This window comes from Oncorhynchus nerka, linkage group LG13 (genome assembly GCF_034236695.1).
Source record: "Oncorhynchus nerka isolate Pitt River linkage group LG13, Oner_Uvic_2.0, whole genome shotgun sequence".
Classification (NCBI taxonomy): domain Eukaryota; kingdom Metazoa; phylum Chordata; class Actinopteri; order Salmoniformes; family Salmonidae; genus Oncorhynchus; species Oncorhynchus nerka.
Window position 1 is genome coordinate 101,726,482 of NC_088408.1, and position 23,459 is coordinate 101,749,940.

Below are 23,459 nucleotides of genomic sequence, written 5' to 3' on the forward strand. Positions count from 1 at the left end.
ACTAAGCGCCAGGGTGCTGCTATAACTTATTGAATTTCCTGCCTGCAATTACATCAGCAAACGGCCCCTCTATTTACCTGTGTAGACAACTCCATCTATTTCTATTGACATGTTGATGCTGCTAATGCCGCTGGTAGACAGGTTCAATGGAGTCTCTTGTCTATCATCTGTCAGGAGGCGAGAGAGAGGAAAACTCAATATCAGCATTTAAAAAGGGAACACAAGGAGCAGGAGAGAAGCGTTCGGGCAGAGTATCGGCGATAACTCCTAGAGTGACAGGGTAAGGAGCAGTTTATTAAAGAGTTCTGAGGGAAAAGGGAACTGTCAAAAGATGTAGCAACCATTTGTACATGTCGGTTGTCGCCAACGGGTTATCTCCCTGAGGAGACGGTGACATCATCTCATAATACACAGACTGACAGACAGGCACTTGGAGAACGTGTAGCTACTCGTGGAAAAAAAACAAGGCTTGCAACAATCTTATCCCAAATAAGAACAACACGCAGGAATATTCTCAAGTTTAATGTCTGTAAAATATCATTCATGTGCAGATACACACTAAATATACTATATGATTTTAGAGTTTATATCAAAACAGATATTACAGTGCATTTTTGCAGGCGTTCTCTGGCCTAAGCTGCCATATTTAATACAAGTTTTGATGTCATCTGTAAATGATGGTGTTTATATGTTGGGTTGCAGCTCAGCCAGACTGGTCGGGTCGACCAGTGGAGGAATTAACCTGTGAAAGATTCTGACTCATTCTACCATTAAGCTTTCGGAGAAAAGCCCACTATTATAACTAATGCCTGAGAGGCAGTCATGTAGAGAGAGATGAAACCACACCTGAGCAGATAGGCCCCTCATTCTTCCTTTAGACTCTATTATTCAGTAATGTATGACTTATGTCTTGTCGTAAACACTGTCACGCTGAGAACCATCAACAGAGTGGGCGGGTGCCCCCCCCCTTGGTAGTCATGGAAGCAGTATTTCTTCATGACATCGAAGAAGTCCTCAGACATCACATTGCAGATGTTTTATGATGAACTGTGTGTTTTGTGTGTAATAGTGACTCACCTATCATATGGTGAAATACTCTTACTTGATGTCGGCATACCACCGCTGTGCTGTACAGCTAAACCCCTAGTTATATAATAGTAGAGGACAAACAGTAACATTGACAAGCCAATCACATGTTGGAGAAGAATAAATAGTTCTGAAGGAGAAGTTCTAGAACTGTGATACACTCCGGAACACAGAACGATACAATGTGTCAAAGATGTGGTGTTATTTTTGTGGCGGCAACACCACTGTACATTGAGTTGGATTAGTTGGATATTAAACAGGATGTGTTACAGAACCCACTGTAGATTGAGTTGGGTTAGTTGGATATTAAACAGGATGTGTTACAGAACCCACTGTAGATTGAGTTGGGTATTAAACAGGATGTGTTACAGAACCCACTGTAGATTGAGTTGGATATTAAACAGGATGTGTTACAGAACCCACTGTAGATTGAGTTGGATATTAAACAGGATGTGTTACAGAACCCACTGTAGATTGAGTTGGGTATTAAACAGGATGTGTTACAGAACCCACTGTAGATTGAGTTGGATATTAAACAGGATGTGTTATAGAACCCACTGTAGATTGAGTTGGATATTAAACAGGATGTGTTACAGAACCCACTGGAATACATAGTAAGGAAATTACAATACTTTTTTTCTCCAAATGCTTCTCTGTGGGTTTTTGAAATGATGAATGTGTGTGTCACAGTTATACATCATAATTGCATTAATATTACAACATTATAAGTGCATAACAATGAATAAACATGTGTATTCACATTAGTAACTGTGGATGTGTCTGAAATTACACCCTGTTCCAGGGTTCCCCAATCATTTCTGATCTAAAAAGAGAGAGAGCAAAACTGTCATCAAGGCAAAGGGTGGCTACTTTGAAGAATCTAATATGGATTATGTTACAATGTAGAAAATAGTACAAATAAAGAAAAAGCATTGAATGAGTAAGTGTGTCCAAACTTTTGACTGGTACTGTATATATATATAATTTTTGTCATTGGACATAAAAGCCTGTAAAATCACCAGGAAATGAACATGATTTTTAAGTCAGGAAATCTGTTCTGAAGTATCTCCACGTTTAAATAGAGAGGCATATGTGATCGTATCCCAATGTAATCAAGGTTTGAAATGATTCTGTTTTTGTTAAATACTTCAGAAAGTATTCCATAACCTATTGCATATTTTGTTGTGTTACGGCCTGAATTGGAAAATGGATTAAATCAACATCAAAAAATTCCTCACCCATCTACACACAATAGCCCAAAATGACAAAGTGAAAACGTGTTTTTAGAAATCTTTTGCAAAAGTATTCAAAATTAAATACAAAAATATTTCATTTGTTTTTTGTTTTTTGTTCTTTTGGATCCCCATTAGCTGTTGCAAAAGCAGTAGCTACTCTTCCTGGGGTCCACACAGAACACAGAACACAGAACACAGAACACAGAACATGAAACATAATACAGAATGACATAATACAGAACATTAATAGACATGAACAGCTCAAGGACAGAACTACATATAAAAAAATATAAAGGCACATATAGTCTACATATCAATACATACACACAAACTATCTAGGTCAGATTGGGGAGAGGCGTTGTGCCGCGAGGTGTTGTGCCGCGAGGCGTTGTGCCGCGAGGTGTTGTGCCGCGAGGCGTTGTGCCGCGAGGTGTTGTACCGCGAGGCGAGGTGTTGCTTCATCTGTTTTTTTAAACCAGGTTTGCTGTTTATTTGAGAAATATGAAATGGAAAGAAGTTCCATGCAATAATAGCTCTATATAATACTGTACGCTTTCTTGAATTTGTTCTGGATTTGGGGACTGTGAAAAGACCCCTGGTGGCACGTCTGGAGGGATAAGTGTGTGTGTCAGAGATATGTGTAAGTTGACTATGCAAACAATTTAGGATTTTCAACACATTGATGTTTCTTCTAAAATGTATAAATAATGCAGTCAGTCTCTCCTCAACTCTGAGCCAAGAGAGACTGGCAGCAGTGTTAATATCAGCCCTCTGATTACAGTCAGTCTCTCCTCAACTCTTAGCCAAGAGAGACTGGCAGCATAGTATTTATATCAGCCCTCTGATTACAGTCAGTCTCTCCTCAACTCTTAGCCAAGAGAGACTGGCAGCAGTGTTAATATCAGCCCTCTGATTACAGTCAGTCTCTCCTCAACTCTTAGCCAAGAGAGACTGGCATGCATAGTATTTATATCAGCCCTCTGATTACAGTCAGTCTCTCCTCAACTCTGAGCCAAGAGAGACTGGCAGCAGTGTTAATATCAGCCCTCTGATTACAGTCAGTCTCTCCTCAACTCTTAGCCAAGAGAGACTGGCAGCATAGTATTTATATCAGCCCTCTGATTACAATTAAGAGCAAGATGTGCCTCTCTGTTCTGGGCCAGCTGCAGCTTAACTAGGTCTTTCCTTGCAGCACTGGACCACACGACTGGACAATAATCAAGATTAGACAAAACTAGAGCCTGCAGAACCTGCTTTTTGGAGTGTGGTGTCAAAAAAGCAGAACATCTATATTACGGACAGACCTCTCCCCAACTTTACAACCATTGACTGTGGCAGTTTACAATCTAAGGTAACGCCAAGTCATTTAGTCTCCTCAACTTGTTCAACAGCCACACCATTCATTACCAGATTCAACTGAGGTCTAGAACTGAAGGAATGATTTGTACCAAATACAATGCTCTTAGTTTTAGAGATGTTCAGGACCAGTTTATTACTGGCCACCCATTCCAAAACAGACTGCAACTCTTTGTTAAGGGTTTCAGTGACTTCATTAGCTGCGGTTGCTGATGCGTATATGGTTGAATCATCAGCATACATGGACACACATGCTTTGGTTAATGCCAGTGACAGGTTGTTGGTAAAAATAGAAAAGAGTAGATGGTCTAGAGAGCTGCTCTGCGGTACACCACACTTTACATGTTTGACATTAGAGAAGCTTCCATTAATGAAAACCGTTTGAGTTCTATTAAATAGATAGCTCTGAGACCACAATATGGCAGAGGTTGAAAAGCCATAACACATACATTTTTTCAACAACAGGTTAGGGTCAATAATATCAAAGGCTGCACTGAAATCTAACAGCACAGCTCCCACAATCTTCTTATCATCAATATCTGTCAACCAATCATCAGTCATTTGTGTCAGTGCAGTACACGTTGAGCACCCTTCTCTATAAGCATGCTGAAAGTCTGTTGTTAATTTGTTTACAGAGAAATAGCATTGTATTTGGTCAGACACAAACTGTTAGGTCTGCTGTTAGAACCAATACAGACCACTTTACCTCTCTTGGGTAGCGGAATTACTTTGGCTTCCCTCCAGGCCTGAGCACAAAGACTTTCCTCTAGGTTCAGATTAAAGATATGACAGGTATGAGTGGCTATAGAGTCAGCTACCGTCCTCAGAATACCTACATATGCATACCCCTGAGTCAACACACGTTAGAATCACCTTTGGCAGTGATTACAGCTGTGAGTCTTTCTTGGTAAGCCTAAGAGCTTTGCACACCTGGATTGTACAATATTTACCCGTTATTCTTTCTTAAATTATTCAATCTCCGTCAAGTTAGTTGTTGATCATTGCTAAACAGCCATTTTCAAGTCCAGCCATAGATTTTCAAGCGGATTTAAGTCAAAACTGTAACTAGGCCACTCAGGAACATTCAATGTCATCTTCTCCAACCTATCTCCTGATTCTGCCTCCTCAACCCTCCTCTCCTCCCTTTCTGCATCCTTTGACTCTCTATGTCCCCTATCCTCCAGGCCGGCTCGGTCCTCCCCTCCCGCTCCGTGGCTCGACGACTCAGCAGCCGAGCGGAAATGGAGGAAAACTCGCCTCCCTGCGGACCTGGCATCCTTTCACTCCCTCCTCTCTACATTTTCCTCCTCTGTCTCTGCTGCTAAAGCCACTTTCTACCACTCTAAATTCCAAGCATCTGCCTCTAACCCTAGGAAGCTCTTTGCCACCTTCTCCTCCCTCTTGAATCCTCCTCCCCCTCCTCCCTCTCTGCAGATGACTTCGTCAACCATTTTGAAAAGAAGGTCGACGACATCCGATCCTCGTTTGCTAAGTCAAACGACACCGCTGGTTCTGCTCACACTGCCCTACCCTGTGCTCTGACCTCTTTCTCCCCTCTCTCTCCAGATGACATCTCGCGTCTTGTGACGGCCGGCCGCCCAACAACCTGCCCGCTTGACCCTATCCCCTCCTCTCTTCTCCAGACCATCTCCGGTGACCTTCTCCCTTACCTCACCTCGCTCATCAACTCATCCCTGACCGCTGGCTACGTCCCTCCCGTCTTCAAGAGAGCGAGAGTTGCACCCCTTCTGAAAAAACCTACACTCGATCCCTCCGATGTCAACAACTACAGACCAGTATCCCTTCTTTCTTTTCTCTCCAAAACTCTTGAACGTGCCGTCCTTGGCCAGCTCTCCCGCTATCTCTCTCAGAATGACCTTCTTGATCCAAATCAGTCAGGTTTCAAGACTAGTCATTCAACTGAGACTGCTCTTCTCTGTATCACGGAGGCGCTCCGCACTGCCAAAGCTAACTCTCTCTCCTCTGCTCTCATCCTTCTAGACCTATCGGCTGCCTTCGATACTGTGAACCATCAGATCCTCCTCTCCACCCTCTCCGAGTTGGGCATCTCCCGGCGCGGCCCACGCTTGGATTGCGTCCTACCTGACAGGTCGCTCCTACCAGGTGGCGTGGCGAGAATCCGTCTCCTCACCACGTGCTCTCACCACTGGTGTCCCCCAGGGCTCTGTTCTAGGCCCTCTCCTATTCTCGCTATACACCAAGTCACTTGGCTCTGTCATAACCTCACATGGTCTCTCCTATCATTGCTATGCAGACGACACACAATTAATCTTCTCCTTTCCCGCTTCTGATGACCAGGTGGCGAATCGCATCTCTGCATGTCTGGCAGACATATCAGTGTGGATGACGGATCATCACCTCAAGCTGAACCTCGGCAAGACGGAGCTGCTCTTCCTCCCGGGGAAGGACTGCCCGTTCCATGATCTCGCCATCACGGTTGACAACTCCATTGTGTCCTCGTCCCAGAGCGCTAAGAACCTTGGCGTGATCCTGGACAACACCCTGTCGTTCTCAAATAACATCAAGGCGGTGGCCCGTTCCTGTAGGTTCATGCTCTACAACATCCGCAGAGTACGACCCTGCCTTACACAGGAAGCGGCGCAGGTCCTAATCCAGGCACTTGTCATCTCCCGTCTGGATTACTGCAACTCGCTGTTGGCTGGGCTCCCTGCCTGTGCCATTAAACCCCTACAACTCATCCAGAACGCCGCAGCCCGTCTGGTGTTCAACCTTCCCAAGTTCTCTCACGTCACCCCGCTCCTCCGCTCTCTCCACTGGCTTCCAGTTGAAGCTCGCATCCGCTACAAGACCATGGTGCTTGCCTACGGAGCTGTGAGGGGAACGGCACCTCAGTACCTCCAGGCTCTGATCAGGCCCTACACCCAAACAAGGGCACTGCGTTCATCCACCTCTGGCCTGCTCGCCTCCCTACCACTGAGGAAGTACAGTTCCCGCTCAGCCCAGTCAAAACTGTTCGCTGCTCTGGCCCCCCAATGGTGGAACAAACTCCCTCACGACGCCAGGACAGCGGAGTCAATCACCACCTTCCGGAGACACCTGAAACCCCACCTCTTTAAGGAATACCTAGGATAGGATAAAGTAATCCTTCTCACCCCCCTCACCCCCTTAAAAGACCTAGATGCACTATTGTAAAGTGGCTGTTCCACTGGATGTCATAAGGTGAAAGCACCAATTTGTAAGTCGCTCTGGATAAGAGCGTCTGCTAAATGACTTAAATGTAAATGTAAATGTAATGTAAGCAACTCCAGTGTATATTTGGGCTTGTGTTTGAGGTTATTGTCCTGCTGAAAGGTAAATTTGTCTCCCAGTGTCTGGTGGAAAGCCGACTGAATCAGGTCTTCCTCGAGGATGTTGCCTGTGCTTAACTCTATTACGTTTCTTTTTATCCTAAAAAACATCCTAGTCCTTGCCAATGACAAGCATACCCATAACATGATGCAGCCACCACCATGCTTGAAAATATGAAGAGTGGTACTCAGTGATGTGTTGTGTTGGATTTGCCCCAAACATAACACTTTCTACACAGGACTTATCGTTCATTTCTTTGACACATTTTTTGCAGTTTTACTTTAGTGTCTTACTGCAGAAATGCATGTTTTGGAATATTATTATTCTGTACAGGCTTCCTATTCACTCTGTTATTTAGGTAAGTATTGTGCGGTAACTACAATGTTGTTGATCCATCCTCAGTTTTCTATCAAAGCTATTAAACTCTGTAACTGATTTAAAGTCACCATTGACCTCATGGTGAAATCCCTGAGTGGTTTCCTTCCTCTCCGGCAACTGAGTTAGGAAGGACGCTTGTGTCTTTGTAGTGACTGAGTGTATTGATACACCATCCAAAGTGTAATTAATAACTTCACCATGTTCAAAGTGATATTCAATGTCTGCTTTATTTTTGATTTTTACCCATCTATTAATAGGTGCCCTTCTTTCATGGTGAAATCCCTGAGTGGTTTCCTTCCTCTCCGGCAACTGAGTTAGGAAGGACGCTTGTGTCTTTGTAGTGACTGGGTGTGTTGATACACCATCCAAAGTGTAATTAATAACTTCACCATGTTCAAAGTGATAATCAATGTCTGCTTTATTTTTTATTTTTACCCATCTATTAATAGGTGCCCTTCTTTGTGAGACATTGAAACGTCCCTGGTCTTTGTGATTGAATCTGTGCTAGAAATTCACTGTGGGACCTTAAAGATAATTGTATGTGTGGGGTACAGAGATGACGAAGTCATTCAAAAATAATGTTAAAACACTATTATTGCAGACAGAGTGAATCCATGCAGCGTACAGTATTATATGACTTTATAAGCACATGCTTGCCAAAACAATGGGGTTAAATACATATTGACTCAAGACCTTTAAGCTTTTTATTCAGTTCTAAACATCTCTAAAAACATCATTCCACTTTGACATTTTGGGGTATTGTGTTTAGGCCAGTGACACAATTTAATCACAATTTAGTAATTTTAGTAAACAATTCAGGGTGTAAAATGTGGGGAAAAAAGTAATGGTGTGTGAATGTATCTGTTTGGGGTTCCTGCAGTGTTATTATTATTATTTTATAACTCTTTTTCGACCCCCTGACCATTCGCTCAAGGAACAATCATCTCCCAGCTGAATGTAATTGAGAGCCCTGTCCTGTTCCCTATAGCTAGAGACAGGTCAGCTGAATGTAATTGAGAGCCCTGTCCTGTTCCCTATAGCTAGAGACAGGTCAGTTGAATGTAATTGAGAGCCCTGTCCTGTTCCCTATAGCTAGAGGCAGGTCAGCTGAATGTAATTGAGAGCCCTGTCCTGTTCCCTGTAGCTAGAGGCAGGTCAGCTGAATGTAATTGAGAGCCCTGTCCTGTTCCCTATAGCTAGAGGCAGGTCAGCTGAATGTAATTGAGAGCCCTGTCCTGTTCCCTATAGCTAGAGACAGGTCAGTTGAATGTAATTGGGATCCCTGTCCTGTTCCCTATAGCTAGAGGCAGGTCAGCTGAATGTAATTGAGAGCCCTGTCCTGTTCCCTATAGCTGGAGGCAGGTCAGTTGAATGTAATTGAGAGCCCTGTCCTGTTCCCTATAGCTAGAGACAGGTCAGCTGAATGTAATTGAGAGCCCTGTCCTGTTCCCTATAGCTGGAGACAGGTCAGCTGAATGTAATTGAGAGCCCTGTCCTGTTCCCTATAGCTAGAGACAGGTCAGTTGAATGTAATTGGGATCCCTGTCCTGTTCCCTAGCTAGAGGCAGGTCAGCTGAGAGCCCTGTCCTGAGCTAGAGGCAGGTCAGCTGAATGTAATTGAGAGCCCTGTCCTGTTCCCTATAGCTAGAGACAGGTCAGTTGAATGTAATTGGGATCCCTGTCCTGTTCCCTATAGCTAGAGGCAGGTCAGCTGAATGTAATTGAGAGCCCTGTCCTGTTCCCTATAGCTGGAGGCAGGTCAGTTGAATGTAATTGAGAGCCCTGTCCTGTTCCCTATAGCTAGAGACAGGTCAGCTGAATGTAATTGAGAGCCCTGTCCTGTTCCCTATAGCTGGAGACAGGTCAGCTGAATGTAATTGAGAGCCCTGTCCTGTTCCCTATAGCTAGAGACAGGTCAGTTGAATGTAATTGGGATCCCTGTCCTGTTCCCTATAGCTAGAGGCAGGTCAGCTGAATGTAATTGAGAGCCCTGTCCTGTTCCCTATAGCTGGAGGCAGGTCAGTTGAATGTAATTGAGAGCCCTGTCCTGTTCCCTATAGCTAGAGACAGGTCAGTTGAATGTAATTGAGAGCCCTGTCCTGTTCCCTATAGCTAGAGGCAGGTCAGTTGAATGTAATTGAGAGCCCTGTCCTGTTCCCTGTAGCTAGAGGCAGGTCAGCTGAATGTAATTGAGAGCCCTGTCCTGTTCCCTATAGCTAGAGGCAGGTCAGCTGAATGTAATTGAGAGCCCTGTCCTGTTCCCTATAGCTGGAGACAGGTCAGTTGAATGTAATTGAGAGCCCTGTCCTGTTCCCTATAGCTAGAGACACATCAGCTGAATGTAATTGAGAGCCCTGTCCTGTTCCCTATAGCTAGAGACAGGTCAGCTGAATGTAATTGAGAGCCCTGTCCTGTTCCCTGTAGCTAGAGACAGGTCAGCTGAATGTAATTGGGATCCCTGTCCTGTTCCCTATAGCTAGAGGCAGGTCAGCTGAATGTAATTGAGAGCCCTGTCCTGTTCCCTATAGCTGGAGGCAGGTCAGTTGAATGTAGGTGAGAGCCCTGTCCTGTTCCCTATAGCTGGAGGCAGGTCAGTTGAATGTAATTGAGAGCCCTGTCCTGTTCCCTATAGCTGGAGGCAGGTCAGTTGAATGTAATTGAGAGCCCTGTCCTGTTCCCTATAGCTAGAGACAGGTCAGTTGAATGTAATTGAGAGCCCTGTCCTGTTCCCTATAGCTAGAGGCAGGTCAGTTGAATGTAATTGAGAGCCCTGTCCTGTTCCCTATAGCTAGAGGCAGGTCAGTTGAATGTAATTGAGAGCCCTGTCCTGTTCCCTGTAGCTAGAGGCAGGTCAGCTGAATGTAATTGAGAGCCCTGTCCTGTTCCCTATAGCTAGAGGCAGGTCAGCTGAATGTAATTGAGAGCCCTGTCCTGTTCCCTATAGCTAGAGGCAGGTCAGCTGAATGTAATTGAGAGCCCTGTCCTGTTCCCTATAGCTAGAGGCAGGTCAGCTGAATGTAATTGAGAGCCCTGTCCTGTTCCCTATAGCTAGAGACACCTCAGCTGAATGTAATTGAGAGCCCTGTCCTGTTCCCTATAGCTAGAGACACCTCAGCTGAATGTAATTGAGAGCCCTGTCCTGTTCCCTATAGCTAGAGACAGGTCAGCTGAATGTAATTGAGAGCCCTGTCCTGTTCCCTATAGCTAGAGACAGGTCAGTTGAATGTAATTGAGAGCCCTGTCCTGTTCCCTATAGCTAGAGGCAGGTCAGCTGAATGTAATTGAGAGCCCTGTCCTGTTCCCTATAGCTGGAGACAGGTCAGCTGAATGTAATTGAGAGCCCTGTCCTGTTCCCTATAGCTAGAGACACATCAGCTGAATGTAATTGAGAGCCCTGTCCTGTTCCCTATAGCTAGAGACAGGTCAGCTGAATGTAATTGAGAGCCCTGTCCTGTTCCCTGTAGCTAGAGGCAGGTCAGCTGAATGTAATTGGGATCCCTGTCCTGTTCCCTATAGCTAGAGGCAGGTCAGCTGAATGTAATTGAGAGCCCTGTCCTGTTCCCTATAGCTGGAGGCAGGTCAGTTGAATGTAATTGAGAGCCCTGTCCTGTTCCCTATAGCTGGAGGCAGGTCAGTTGAATGTAATTGAGAGCCCTGTCCTGTTCCCTATAGCTGGAGGCAGGTCAGTTGAATGTAATTGAGAGCCCTGTCCTGTTCCCTATAGCTAGAGACAGGTCAATTGAATGTAATTGAGAGCCCTGTCCTGTTCCCTATAGCTAGAGGCAGGTCAGTTGAATGTAATTGAGAGCCCTGTCCTGTTCCCTATAGCTAGAGGCAGGTCAGTTGAATGTAATTGAGAGCCCTGTCCTGTTCCCTGTAGCTAGAGGCAGGTCAGCTGAATGTAATTGAGAGCCCTGTCGTTCCCTATATAGCTAGAGGCAGGTCAGCTGAATGTAATTGAGAGCCCTGTCCTGTTCCCTATAGCTAGAGGCAGGTCAGCTGAATGTAATTGAGAGCCCTGTCCTGTTCCCTATAGCTAGAGGCAGGTCAGCTGAATGTAATTGAGAGCCCTGTCCTGTTCCCTATAGCTGGAGACAGGTCAGTTGAATGTAATTGAGAGCCCTGTCCTGTTCCCTATAGCTAGAGACACCTCAGCTGAATGTAATTGAGAGCCCTGTCCTGTTCCCTATAGCTAGAGACAGGTCAGCTGAATGTAATTGAGAGCCCTGTCCTGTTCCCTATAGCTAGAGACAGGTCAGTTGAATGTAATTGAGAGCCCTGTCCTGTTCCCTATAGCTAGAGGCAGGTCAGCTGAATGTAATTGAGAGCCCTGTCCTGTTCCCTATAGCTGGAGACAGGTCAGCTGAATGTAATTGAGAGCCCTGTCCTGTTCCCTATAGCTAGAGGCAGGTCAGCTGAATGTAATTGAGAGCCCTGTCCTGTTCCCTATAGCTAGAGACAGGTCAGCTGAATGTAATTGAGAGCCCTGTCCTGTTCCCTATAGCTGGAGACAGGTCAGCTGAATGTAATTGAGAGCCCTGTCCTGTTCCCTATAGCTAGAGACAGGTCAGTTGAATGTAATTGGGATCCCTGTCCTGTTCCCTATAGCTAGAGGCAGGTCAGCTGAATGTAATTGAGAGCCCTGTCCTGTTCCCTATAGCTGGAGGCAGGTCAGTTGAATGTAATTGAGAGCCCTGTCCTGTTCCCTATAGCTAGAGACAGGTCAGTTGAATGTAATTGAGAGCCCTGTCCTGTTCCCTATAGCTAGAGGCAGGTCAGTTGAATGTAATTGAGAGCCCTGTCCTGTTCCCTGTAGCTAGAGGCAGGTCAGCTGAATGTAATTGAGAGCCCTGTCCTGTTCCCTATAGCTAGAGGCAGGTCAGCTGAATGTAATTGAGAGCCCTGTCCTGTTCCCTATAGCTAGAGGCAGGTCAGCTGAATGTAATTGAGAGCCCTGTCCTGTTCCCTATAGCTGGAGACAGGTCAGTTGAATGTAATTGAGATCCCTGTCCTGTTCCCTATAGGTAGAGACACGTCAGCTGAATGTAATTGAGAGCCCTGTCCTGTTCCCTATAGCTAGAGACAGGTCAGCTGAATGTAATTGAGAGCCCTGTCCTGTTCCCTGTAGCTAGAGGCAGGTCAGCTGAATGTAATTGGGATCCCTGTCCTGTTCCCTATAGCTAGAGGCAGGTCAGCTGAATGTAATTGAGAGCCCTGTCCTGTTCCCTATAGCTAGAGGCAGGTCAGCTGAATGTAATTGAGAGCCCTGTCCTGTTCCCTATAGCTGGAGGCAGGTCAGTTGAATGTAATTGAGAGCCCTGTCCTGTTCCCTACAGCTGGAGGCAGGTCAGTTGAATGTAATTGAGAGCCCTGTCCTGTTCCCTATAGCTGGAGGCAGGTCAGTTGAATGTAATTGAGAGCCCTGTCCTGTTCCCTATAGCTAGAGACAGGTCAGTTGAATGTAATTGAGAGCCCTGTCCTGTTCCCTATAGCTAGAGGCAGGTCAGTTGAATGTAATTGAGAGCCCTGTCCTGTTCCTATAGCTGGAGACAGGTCAGCTGAATGTAATTGAGAGCCCTGTCATGTTCCCTATAGCTAGAGACAGGTCAGTTGAATGTAATTGAGAGCCCTGTCCTGTTCCCTATAGCTAGAGGCAGGTCAGTTGAATGTAATTGAGAGCCCTGTCCTGTTCCCTGTAGCTAGAGGCAGGTCAGCTGAATGTAATTGAGAGCCCTGTCCTGTTCCCTATAGCTAGAGGCAGGTCAGCTGAATGTAATTGAGAGCCCTGTCCTGTTCCCTATAGCTAGAGGCAGGTCAGCTGAATGTAATTGAGAGCCCTGTCCTGTTCCCTATAGCTAGAGGCAGGTCAGCTGAATGTAATTGAGAGCCCTGTCCTGTTCCCTATAGCTGGAGACAGGTCAGTTGAATGTAATTGAGAGCCCTGTCCTGTTCCCTATAGCTAGAGACACCTCAGCTGAATGTAATTGAGAGCCCTGTCCTGTTCCCTATAGCTAGAGACACCTCAGCTGAATGTAATTGAGAGCCCTGTCCTGTTCCCTGTAGCTAGAGGCAGGTCAGCTGAATGTAATTGGGATCCCTGTCCTGTTCCCTATAGCTAGAGGCAGGTCAGCTGAATGTAATTGAGAGCCCTGTCCTGTTCCCTATAGCTAGAGGCAGGTCAGCTGAATGTAATTGAGAGCCCTGTCCTGTTCCCTATAGCTAGAGGCAGGTCAGCTGAATGTAATTGAGAGCCCTGTCCTGTTCCCTATAGCTAGAGGCAGGTCAGCTGAATGTAATTGAGAGCCCTGTCCTGTTCCCTATAGCTGGAGGCAGGTCAGTTGAATGTAATTGAGAGCCCTGTCCTGTTCCCTACAGCTGGAGGCAGGTCAGTTGAATGTAATTGAGAGCCCTGTCCTGTTCCCTATAGCTAGAGGCAGGTCAGCTGAATGTAATTGAGAGCCCTGTCCTGTTCCCTATAGCTGGAGACAGGTCAGTTGAATGTAATTGAGAGCCCTGTCCTGTTCCCTATAGCTAGAGACACATCAGCTGAATGTAATTGAGAGCCCTGTCCTGTTCCCTATAGCTAGAGACAGGTCAGCTGAATGTAATTGAGAGCCCTGTCCTGTTCCCTGTAGCTAGAGACAGGTCAGCTGAATGTAATTGGGATCCCTGTCCTGTTCCCTATAGCTAGAGGCAGGTCAGCTGAATGTAATTGAGAGCCCTGTCCTGTTCCCTGTAACTGGAGGCAGGTCAGTTGAATGTAATTGAGAGCCCTGTCCTGTTCCCTATAGCTGGAGGCAGGTCAGTTGAATGTAATTGAGAGCCCTGTCCTGTTCCCTATAGCTGGAGGCAGGTCAGTTGAATGTAATTGAGAGCCCTGTCCTGTTCCCTATAGCTAGAGACAGGTCAGTTGAATGTAATTGAGAGCCCTGTCCTGTTCCCTATAGCTAGAGGCAGGTCAGTTGAATGTAATTGAGAGCCCTGTCCTGTTCCCTATAGCTAGAGGCAGGTCAGTTGAATGTAATTGAGAGCCCTGTCCTGTTCCCTGTAGCTAGAGGCAGGTCAGCTGAATGTAATTGAGAGCCCTGTCCTGTTCCCTATAGCTAGAGGCAGGTCAGCTGAATGTAATTGAGAGCCCTGTCCTGTTCCCTATAGCTAGAGGCAGGTCAGCTGAATGTAATTGAGAGCCCTGTCCTGTTCCCTATAGCTAGAGGCAGGTCAGCTGAATGTAATTGAGAGCCCTGTCCTGTTCCCTATAGCTGGAGACAGGTCAGTTGAATGTAATTGAGAGCCCTGTCCTGTTCCCTATAGCTAGAGACACCTCAGCTGAATGTAATTGAGAGCCCTGTCCTGTTCCCTATAGCTAGAGACAGGTCAGCTGAATGTAATTGAGAGCCCTGTCCTGTTCCCTATAGCTAGAGACAGGCCAGTTGAATGTAATTGAGAGCCCTGTCCTGTTCCCTATAGCTAGAGGCAGGTCAGCTGAATGTAATTGAGAGCCCTGTCCTGTTCCCTATAGCTGGAGACAGGTCAGCTGAATGTAATTGAGAGCCCTGTCCTGTTCCCTATAGCTACAGACACATCAGCTGAATGTAATTGAGAGCCCTGTCCTGTTCCCTATAGCTAGAGACAGGTCAGCTGAATGTAATTGAGAGCCCTGTCCTGTTCCCTGTAGCTAGAGGCAGGTCAGCTGAATGTAATTGGGATCCCTGTCCTGTTCCCTATAGCTAGAGGCAGGTCAGCTGAATGTAATTGAGAGCCCTGTCCTGTTCCCTATAGCTGGAGGCAGGTCAGTTGAATGTAATTGAGAGCCCTGTCCTGTTCCCTATAGCTGGAGGCAGGTCAGTTGAATGTAATTGAGAGCCCTGTCCTGTTCCCTATAGCTGGAGGCAGGTCAGTTGAATGTAATTGAGAGCCCTGTCCTGTTCCCTATAGCTAGAGACAGGTCAATTGAATGTAATTGAGAGCCCTGTCCTGTTCCCTATAGCTAGAGGCAGGTCAGTTGAATGTAATTGAGAGCCCTGTCCTGTTCCCTATAGCTAGAGACAGGCCAGTTGAATGTAATTGAGAGCCCTGTCCTGTTCCCTATAGCTAGAGGCAGGTCAGCTGAATGTAATTGAGAGCCCTGTCCTGTTCCCTATAGCTGGAGACAGGTCAGCTGAATGTAATTGAGAGCCCTGTCCTGTTCCCTATAGCTACAGACACATCAGCTGAATGTAATTGAGAGCCCTGTCCTGTTCCCTATAGCTAGAGACAGGTCAGCTGAATGTAATTGAGAGCCCTGTCCTGTTCCCTGTAGCTAGAGGCAGGTCAGCTGAATGTAATTGGGATCCCTGTCCTGTTCCCTATAGCTAGAGGCAGGTCAGCTGAATGTAATTGAGAGCCCTGTCCTGTTCCCTATAGCTGGAGGCAGGTCAGTTGAATGTAATTGAGAGCCCTGTCCTGTTCCCTATAGCTGGAGGCAGGTCAGTTGAATGTAATTGAGAGCCCTGTCCTGTTCCCTATAGCTGGAGGCAGGTCAGTTGAATGTAATTGAGAGCCCTGTCCTGTTCCCTATAGCTAGAGACAGGTCAATTGAATGTAATTGAGAGCCCTGTCCTGTTCCCTATAGCTAGAGGCAGGTCAGTTGAATGTAATTGAGAGCCCTGTCCTGTTCCCTATAGCTAGAGGCAGGTCAGTTGAATGTAATTGAGAGCCCTGTCCTGTTCCCTGTAGCTAGAGGCAGGTCAGCTGAATGTAATTGAGAGCCCTGTCCTGTTCCCTATAGCTAGAGGCAGGTCAGCTGAATGTAATTGAGAGCCCTGTCCTGTTCCCTATAGCTAGAGGCAGGTCAGCTGAATGTAATTGAGAGCCCTGTCCTGTTCCCTATAGCTAGAGGCAGGTCAGCTGAATGTAATTGAGAGCCCTGTCCTGTTCCCTATAGCTGGAGACAGGTCAGTTGAATGTAATTGAGAGCCCTGTCCTGTTCCCTATAGCTAGAGACACCTCAGCTGAATGTAATTGAGAGCCCTGTCCTGTTCCCTATAGCTAGAGACAGGTCAGCTGAATGTAATTGAGAGCCCTGTCCTGTTCCCTATAGCTAGAGACAGGTCAGTTGAATGTAATTGAGAGCCCTGTCCTGTTCCCTATAGCTAGAGGCAGGTCAGCTGAATGTAATTGAGAGCCCTGTCCTGTTCCCTATAGCTGGAGACAGGTCAGCTGAATGTAATTGAGAGCCCTGTCCTGTTCCCTATAGCTAGAGGCAGGTCAGCTGAATGTAATTGAGAGCCCTGTCCTGTTCCCTATAGCTAGAGACAGGTCAGCTGAATGTAATTGAGAGCCCTGTCCTGTTCCCTATAGCTGGAGACAGGTCAGCTGAATGTAATTGAGAGCCCTGTCCTGTTCCCTATAGCTAGAGACAGGTCAGTTGAATGTAATTGGGATCCCTGTCCTGTTCCCTATAGCTAGAGGCAGGTCAGCTGAATGTAATTGAGAGCCCTGTCCTGTTCCCTATAGCTGGAGGCAGGTCAGTTGAATGTAATTGAGAGCCCTGTCCTGTTCCCTATAGCTAGAGACAGGTCAGTTGAATGTAATTGAGAGCCCTGTCCTGTTCCCTATAGCTAGAGGCAGGTCAGTTGAATGTAATTGAGAGCCCTGTCCTGTTCCCTGTAGCTAGAGGCAGGTCAGCTGAATGTAATTGAGAGCCCTGTCCTGTTCCCTATAGCTAGAGGCAGGTCAGCTGAATGTAATTGAGAGCCCTGTCCTGTTCCCTATAGCTAGAGGCAGGTCAGCTGAATGTAATTGAGAGCCCTGTCCTGTTCCCTATAGCTGGAGACAGGTCAGTTGAATGTAATTGAGATCCCTGTCCTGTTCCCTATAGCTAGAGACACGTCAGCTGAATGTAATTGAGAGCCCTGTCCTGTTCCCTATAGCTAGAGACAGGTCAGCTGAATGTAATTGAGAGCCCTGTCCTGTTCCCTGTAGCTAGAGGCAGGTCAGCTGAATGTAATTGGGATCCCTGTCCTGTTCCCTATAGCTAGAGGCAGGTCAGCTGAATGTAATTGAGAGCCCTGTCCTGTTCCCTATAGCTAGAGGCAGGTCAGCTGAATGTAATTGAGAGCCCTGTCCTGTTCCCTATAGCTGGAGGCAGGTCAGTTGAATGTAATTGAGAGCCCTGTCCTGTTCCCTACAGCTGGAGGCAGGTCAGTTGAATGTAATTGAGAGCCCTGTCCTGTTCCCTATAGCTGGAGGCAGGTCAGTTGAATGTAATTGAGAGCCCTGTCCTGTTCCCTATAGCTAGAGACAGGTCAGTTGAATGTAATTGAGAGCCCTGTCCTGTTCCCTATAGCTAGAGGCAGGTCAGTTGAATGTAATTGAGAGCCCTGTCCTGTTCCCTATAGCTGGAGACAGGTCAGCTGAATGTAATTGAGAGCCCTGTCATGTTCCCTATAGCTAGAGACAGGTCAGTTGAATGTAATTGAGAGCCCTGTCCTGTTCCCTATAGCTAGAGGCAGGTCAGTTGAATGTAATTGAGAGCCCTGTCCTGTTCCCTGTAGCTAGAGGCAGGTCAGCTGAATGTAATTGAGAGCCCTGTCCTGTTCCCTATAGCTAGAGGCAGGTCAGCTGAATGTAATTGAGAGCCCTGTCCTGTTCCCTATAGCTAGAGGCAGGTCAGCTGAATGTAATTGAGAGCCCTGTCCTGTTCCCTATAGCTAGAGGCAGGTCAGCTGAATGTAATTGAGAGCCCTGTCCTGTTCCCTATAGCTGGAGACAGGTCAGTTGAATGTAATTGAGAGCCCTGTCCTGTTCCCTATAGCTAGAGACACCTCAGCTGAATGTAATTGAGAGCCCTGTCCTGTTCCCTGTAGCTAGAGGCAGGTCAGCTGAATGTAATTGGGATCCCTGTCCTGTTCCCTATAGCTAGAGGCAGGTCAGCTGAATGTAATTGAGAGCCCTGTCCTGTTCCCTATAGCTAGAGGCAGGTCAGCTGAATGTAATTGAGAGCCCTGTCCTGTTCCCTATAGCTAGAGGCAGGTCAGCTGAATGTAATTGAGAGCCCTGTCCTGTTCCCTATAGCCAGAGGCAGGTCTGAGAGCCCTGTCCTGTTCCCTATAGCTGGAGGCAGGTCAGTTGAATGTAATTGAGAGCCCTGTCCTGTTCCCTATAGCTAGAGGCAGGTCAGCTGAATGTAATTGAGAGCCCTGTCCTGTTCCCTATAGCTAGAGGCAGGTGAGCTGAATGTAATTGAGAGCCCTGTCCTGTTCCCTATAGCTGGAGGCAGGTCAGTTGAATGTAATTGAGAGCCCTGTCCTGTTCCCTATAGCAAGAGGCAGGTCAGTTGAATGTAATTGAGAGCCCTGTCCTGTTCCCTATAGCTAGAGGCAGGTCAGTTGAATGTAATTGAGAGCCCTGTCCTGTTCCCTATAGCTAGAGACAGGTCAGTTGAATGTAATTGAGAGCCCTGTCCTGTTCCCTATAGCTAGAGACAGGTCAGTTGAATGTAATTGAGAGCCCTGTCCTGTTCCCTATAGCTAGAGGCAGGTCAGTTGAATGTAATTGAGAGCCCTGTCCTGTTCCCTATAGCTGGAGACAGGTTCTGGTCAAAAGTACCGCATTGTATAGAGAAGTGGTTGCCATTTTAACCTGTATTCATAATACCAGATACATATGTGTGTGTGTAATACTTATCGTGTTGATTTGTCAAAGAAGTGCACTGTATAGGAAGTATGGTGCCATTTCTGACCAATGAGGTATCTAAACTCTGATGCTATGTATTGGCCAATGAGAAGGTTTAGAAGCCACCAGTCGGCCATATTGGTACTCTCCAGTGGGAGCAGTCCTCCATAGGAATGAATGACATTTTACAGTATTTCAATTAAAATGTTTCCAGAAGAAAATGTAAAATAAATTCTCTCCATTTGTTTTACATTTAAATATCTTTTAAAAAATATTTTATTTTTATTGTTTAGCTGACTTAATATAGTTTAAAAGCATGCATCAAAGTGTCTGTAATATAATAAACGTGGCGAAAACGAAGGTAACATTTAATAAATACATTTCTATAACTTCCATAATGTTTTTTACAACGGAGGAGGAACACCCAGATGTTGGCTTCAGCACAACGCCCCGCCAGTCATCCAGGGTTTAATAGGGTTTCAGACACATCCTCTATTCATAATATCAGATACGCATAAATCCACACTAATAAGGTAACTGTATTGATTTGTCTCACCTCAGGACATAATAACAGATAAACACATTTTAGTATCAGTGTCCGAAATGGCACCCCAAGTAGTGCACTGTATAGAGAACGGGGTATCATTCCAGACACCGCTGGTATTCAGAATAGCATCATTAGTAACTTTAGCGTTGGTTTATCTCACCTCTCATCCGCTCAGCCTGGTTGTTGATCTTGATGTTCATGGGAAGCTGCGTTGCCATGGCGAGGAGGTTCTGCTGCACCGCGTGCTGCATGAGTCTCTGTTGCTCCTCGGCCATCCCCATCTTCTCCGGCGGCTCCCCGCTCTCCAGCTTCTGCCTCAGCTGTTCCAACGCTGCAGCCTGTAGCCCTGCAGCCTCCTGAGCTGCCGCGGCTTGGGGGTGACCTCCCAGAGACATGGGTATCCCCCCGACACGACCCGACAGACAACCCGCCATCAGACCATCCTCTGGGATAAAACAGAGATTTTTTAAAAACCAGGTTAGTCTCATTGAGATTAAAAATAACTTTTTTTTCCAAGAGAGCGTTTTAAAGAAGAATACTTTATAGTTTATTGTCCATTTTCTATCTTTCAGAATCTTGGGAAATACGTCTTTTGCTTTGAACCAAATCCCTGAGAAAAAAAGTTGGGCATTTATATGCTCAGGAAGTTCCTATGGTCGTCAATACAAGTTGGGCATTTTGTAGGCTGCTGTAGGCTCAGGAAGTAGGCTCAGGAAGTTCCTGTGGTCGTCAGTACACGTTGGGCATTCTGTAGGCTGCTGTAGGCTCAGGAAGTAGGCTCAGGAAGTTCCTGTGGTCGTCAGTACAGGTTGGGCATTCTGTAGGCTGCTGTAGGCTCAGGAAGTTCCTGTGGTCGTCAGAACAGGTGTTTTCTCATGCAGTGGTAATGTCCAGTTTGATATTCAAACTTTGTGGGAAATTACAGCATGACAAGTCAAATTATGAGAGGAGGTTTTAAAAAAATATTATTATTTTTTTACGAGGAAATCAAATTTCCTGATCATTGTGTCTTCACTCCATCCTGTGTCATTCATTTCAACAGTCAGGTCATGGACACACGTGTCTTTCAAATCAGTGAGCAACAAACAACACCGTCCCTGTGGTAGTCTGGGTGCCAGTCTGATGCAGGAAGGAATTATACACAACACCGTCCCTGTGGTAGTCTGGGTGCCAGTCTGATGCAGGAATGAATTATACACAACACCGTCCCTGTGGTAGTCTGGGTGCCAGTCTGATGCAGGAAGGAATTATACACAACACCGTCCCTGTGGTAGTCTGGGTGCCAGTCTGATGCAGGAAGGAATTATACACAACACCGTCCCTGTGGTAGTCTGGGTGCCAGTCTGATGCAGGAATGAATTATACACAACACCGTCCCTGTGGTAGTCTGGGTGCCAGTCTGATGCAGGAATGAATTATACACAACACCGTCCCTGTGGTAGTCTGGGTGCCAGTCTGATGCAGGAATGAATTATACACAACACCGTCCCTGTGGTAGTCTGGGTGCCAGTCTGATGCAGGAATGAATTATACACAACACCGTCCCTGTGGTAGTCTGGGTGCCAGTCTGATGCAGGAAGGAATTATACACAACACCGTCCCTGTGGTAGTCTGGGTGCCAGTCTGATGCAGGAATGAATTATACACAACACCGTCCCTGTGGTAGTCTGGGTGCCAGTCTGATGCAGGAAGGAATTATACACAACACCGTCCCTGTGGTAGTCTGGGTGCCAGTCTGATGCAGGAATGAATTATACACAACACCGTCCCTGTGGTAGTCTGGGTGCCAGTCTGATGCAGGAATGAATTATACACAACACCGTCCCTGTGGTAGTCTGGGTGCCAGTCTGATGCAGGAAGGAATTATACACAACACCGTCCCTGTGGTAGTCTGGGTGCCAGTCTGATGCAGGAATGAATTATACACAACACCGTCCCTGTGGTAGTCTGGGTGCCAGTCTGATGCAGGAAGGAATTATACACAACACCGTCCCTGTGGTAGTCTGGGTGCCAGTCTGATGCAGGAATTATTTATACACAACACCGTCCTTGTGGTAGTCTGGGTGCCAGTCTGATGCAGGAATTAATTATACACAACACCGTCCCTATAGTCTGGGTGCCAGTCTGATGCAGGAATTAATTATACACAACACCATCCCTATGGTAGCCACAACTGCAGCACGGCATCTACTTCCTGGTCACATGACATGAAACAGTGCTCTGTGTCTCACCTTTCTTGATGTTGTGTCCCTGGGTCACATGTGCTCCATTGAGGGTGGACATGGCCAGGTGAGGCATGTTCATCTTGGAGGAGGAGACGATGGAGGATGTCCCCATTGGAGAGTAGTTAAAGATGGCCGACCCGTAGCTCTGACGACGTCCCTCACGGCGGTTGCTGTCGATAGCTGCCTGGAGCTCTCCGGGGGAGCTCAGGCCCCTCTTTTCACATTCGTAAGGGTAGAGGTACTTCATATACCTGTAGGAAGGGATCGGGAACAGGACATTTCACAATGTTTTATTGAAGGAGAAGTTTTACACCAAGAGGCCACACCATAATGCTTGTGTCATCATCTCAACAAGGTTACATTATGTAATTTATTACCACAGCCAACCTATAAAACATTCAGGGTTCAGGTATTTTTAGCTGGTGTTTAAGCAGCAAATGCTTAATCCCGTTTATAATTTTGACTGGTTAAGGTCAGCGCTCTTCTATGTTCAAACCCTATCTTCAGGATCGGTAATTGACCTGTCTTATCTTTGTTTGCTTGCACTGAGAATTTGGAAATATCTGAAGTGTATCCTTAAAAACGTGAGCCAGTTTCAGTATGAACTGCTGGGGATATTTTAGAGCAACTGAAAGCTGGTCCAGCAAAATTAAGACAGTTTATACCAATTTAAAAAAAACATTACAATACATTCACAACACATTAAGTGTGTGCCCAACACAAAATGAATGTGTACGTGTGTGTATAGTGTGTATGATATTGTGTGTCTTCACAGTCCCCGCTGTTCCATAAGGTGTATTTGTATCTGTTTTTTAAATCTGATTCTACTGCTGCATCAGTTACCTGATGTGGAATAGAGTTCCATGTAGTCATGGCTCTATATAGTATTTATATAGTCATATTAGCTCTCTGTATACATCCAAGGGCCAGCCGTGCTGCCCTGTTCTGAGCCAATTGCAATTTTCTTAAGTCCCTCTTTGTGGCACCTGACCACATGACTGAACAGTAGTCCAGGTGCGAAAAAACTAGGGCCTGTAGGACCTGCCTTGTTGATAGTGCTGTTAAGAAGGTAGAAACTAAGGCCTGTAGGACCTGCCTTGTTGATAGTGTTGTTAAGAAGGTAGAAACTAGGGCCTGTAGGACCTGCCTTGTTGATAGTGCTGTTAAGAAGGTAGAAACTAAGGCCTGTAGGACCTGCCTTGTTGATAGTGTTGTTAAGAAGGTATAAACTAGGGCCTGTAGGACCTGCCTTGTTGATAGTGTTGTTAAGAAGGTAGAAACTAGGGCCTGTAGGACCTGCCTTGTTGATAGTGCTGTTAAGAAGGTATAAACTAGGGCCTGTAGGACCTGCCTTGTTGATAGTGCTGTTAAGAAGGTATAAACTAGGGCCTGTAGGACCTGCCTTGTTGATAGTGTTGTTAAGAAGGTAGAAACTAGGGCCTGTAGGACCTGCCTTGTTGATAGTGTTGTTAAGAAGGTAGAAACTAGGGCCTGTAGGACCTGCCTTGTTGATAGTGTTGTTAAGAAGGTAGAAACTAGGACCTGTAGGACCTGCCTTGTTGATAGTGTTGTTAAGAAGGTAGAAACTAGGGCCTGTAGGACCTGCCTTGTTGATAGTGTTGTTAAGAAAGTAGAAACTAGGACCTG

At 46.2% G+C, this 23,459-nt stretch overlaps 1 protein-coding gene across 2 annotated transcripts in view; it reads right to left on the reverse strand.

Annotated features, from left to right (window-relative positions):
- The window catches only part of arid3c (AT rich interactive domain 3C (BRIGHT-like)), a 311,849-nt gene that overhangs the window by 5,632 nt on the left and 282,758 nt on the right, over positions 1–23,459 (reverse strand). For both annotated transcript variants that reach the window (XM_065026923.1, XM_065026922.1), the window contains 3 exons: positions 21,819–22,063; positions 19,748–20,032; positions 78–167 (listed from right to left, as the gene is read on the reverse strand). In XM_065026923.1, coding sequence (XP_064882995.1) covers positions 78–167; positions 19,748–20,032; positions 21,819–22,063 — 620 coding nt within the window. The remainder of the gene's footprint in view (positions 1–77; positions 168–19,747; positions 20,033–21,818; positions 22,064–23,459) is intronic.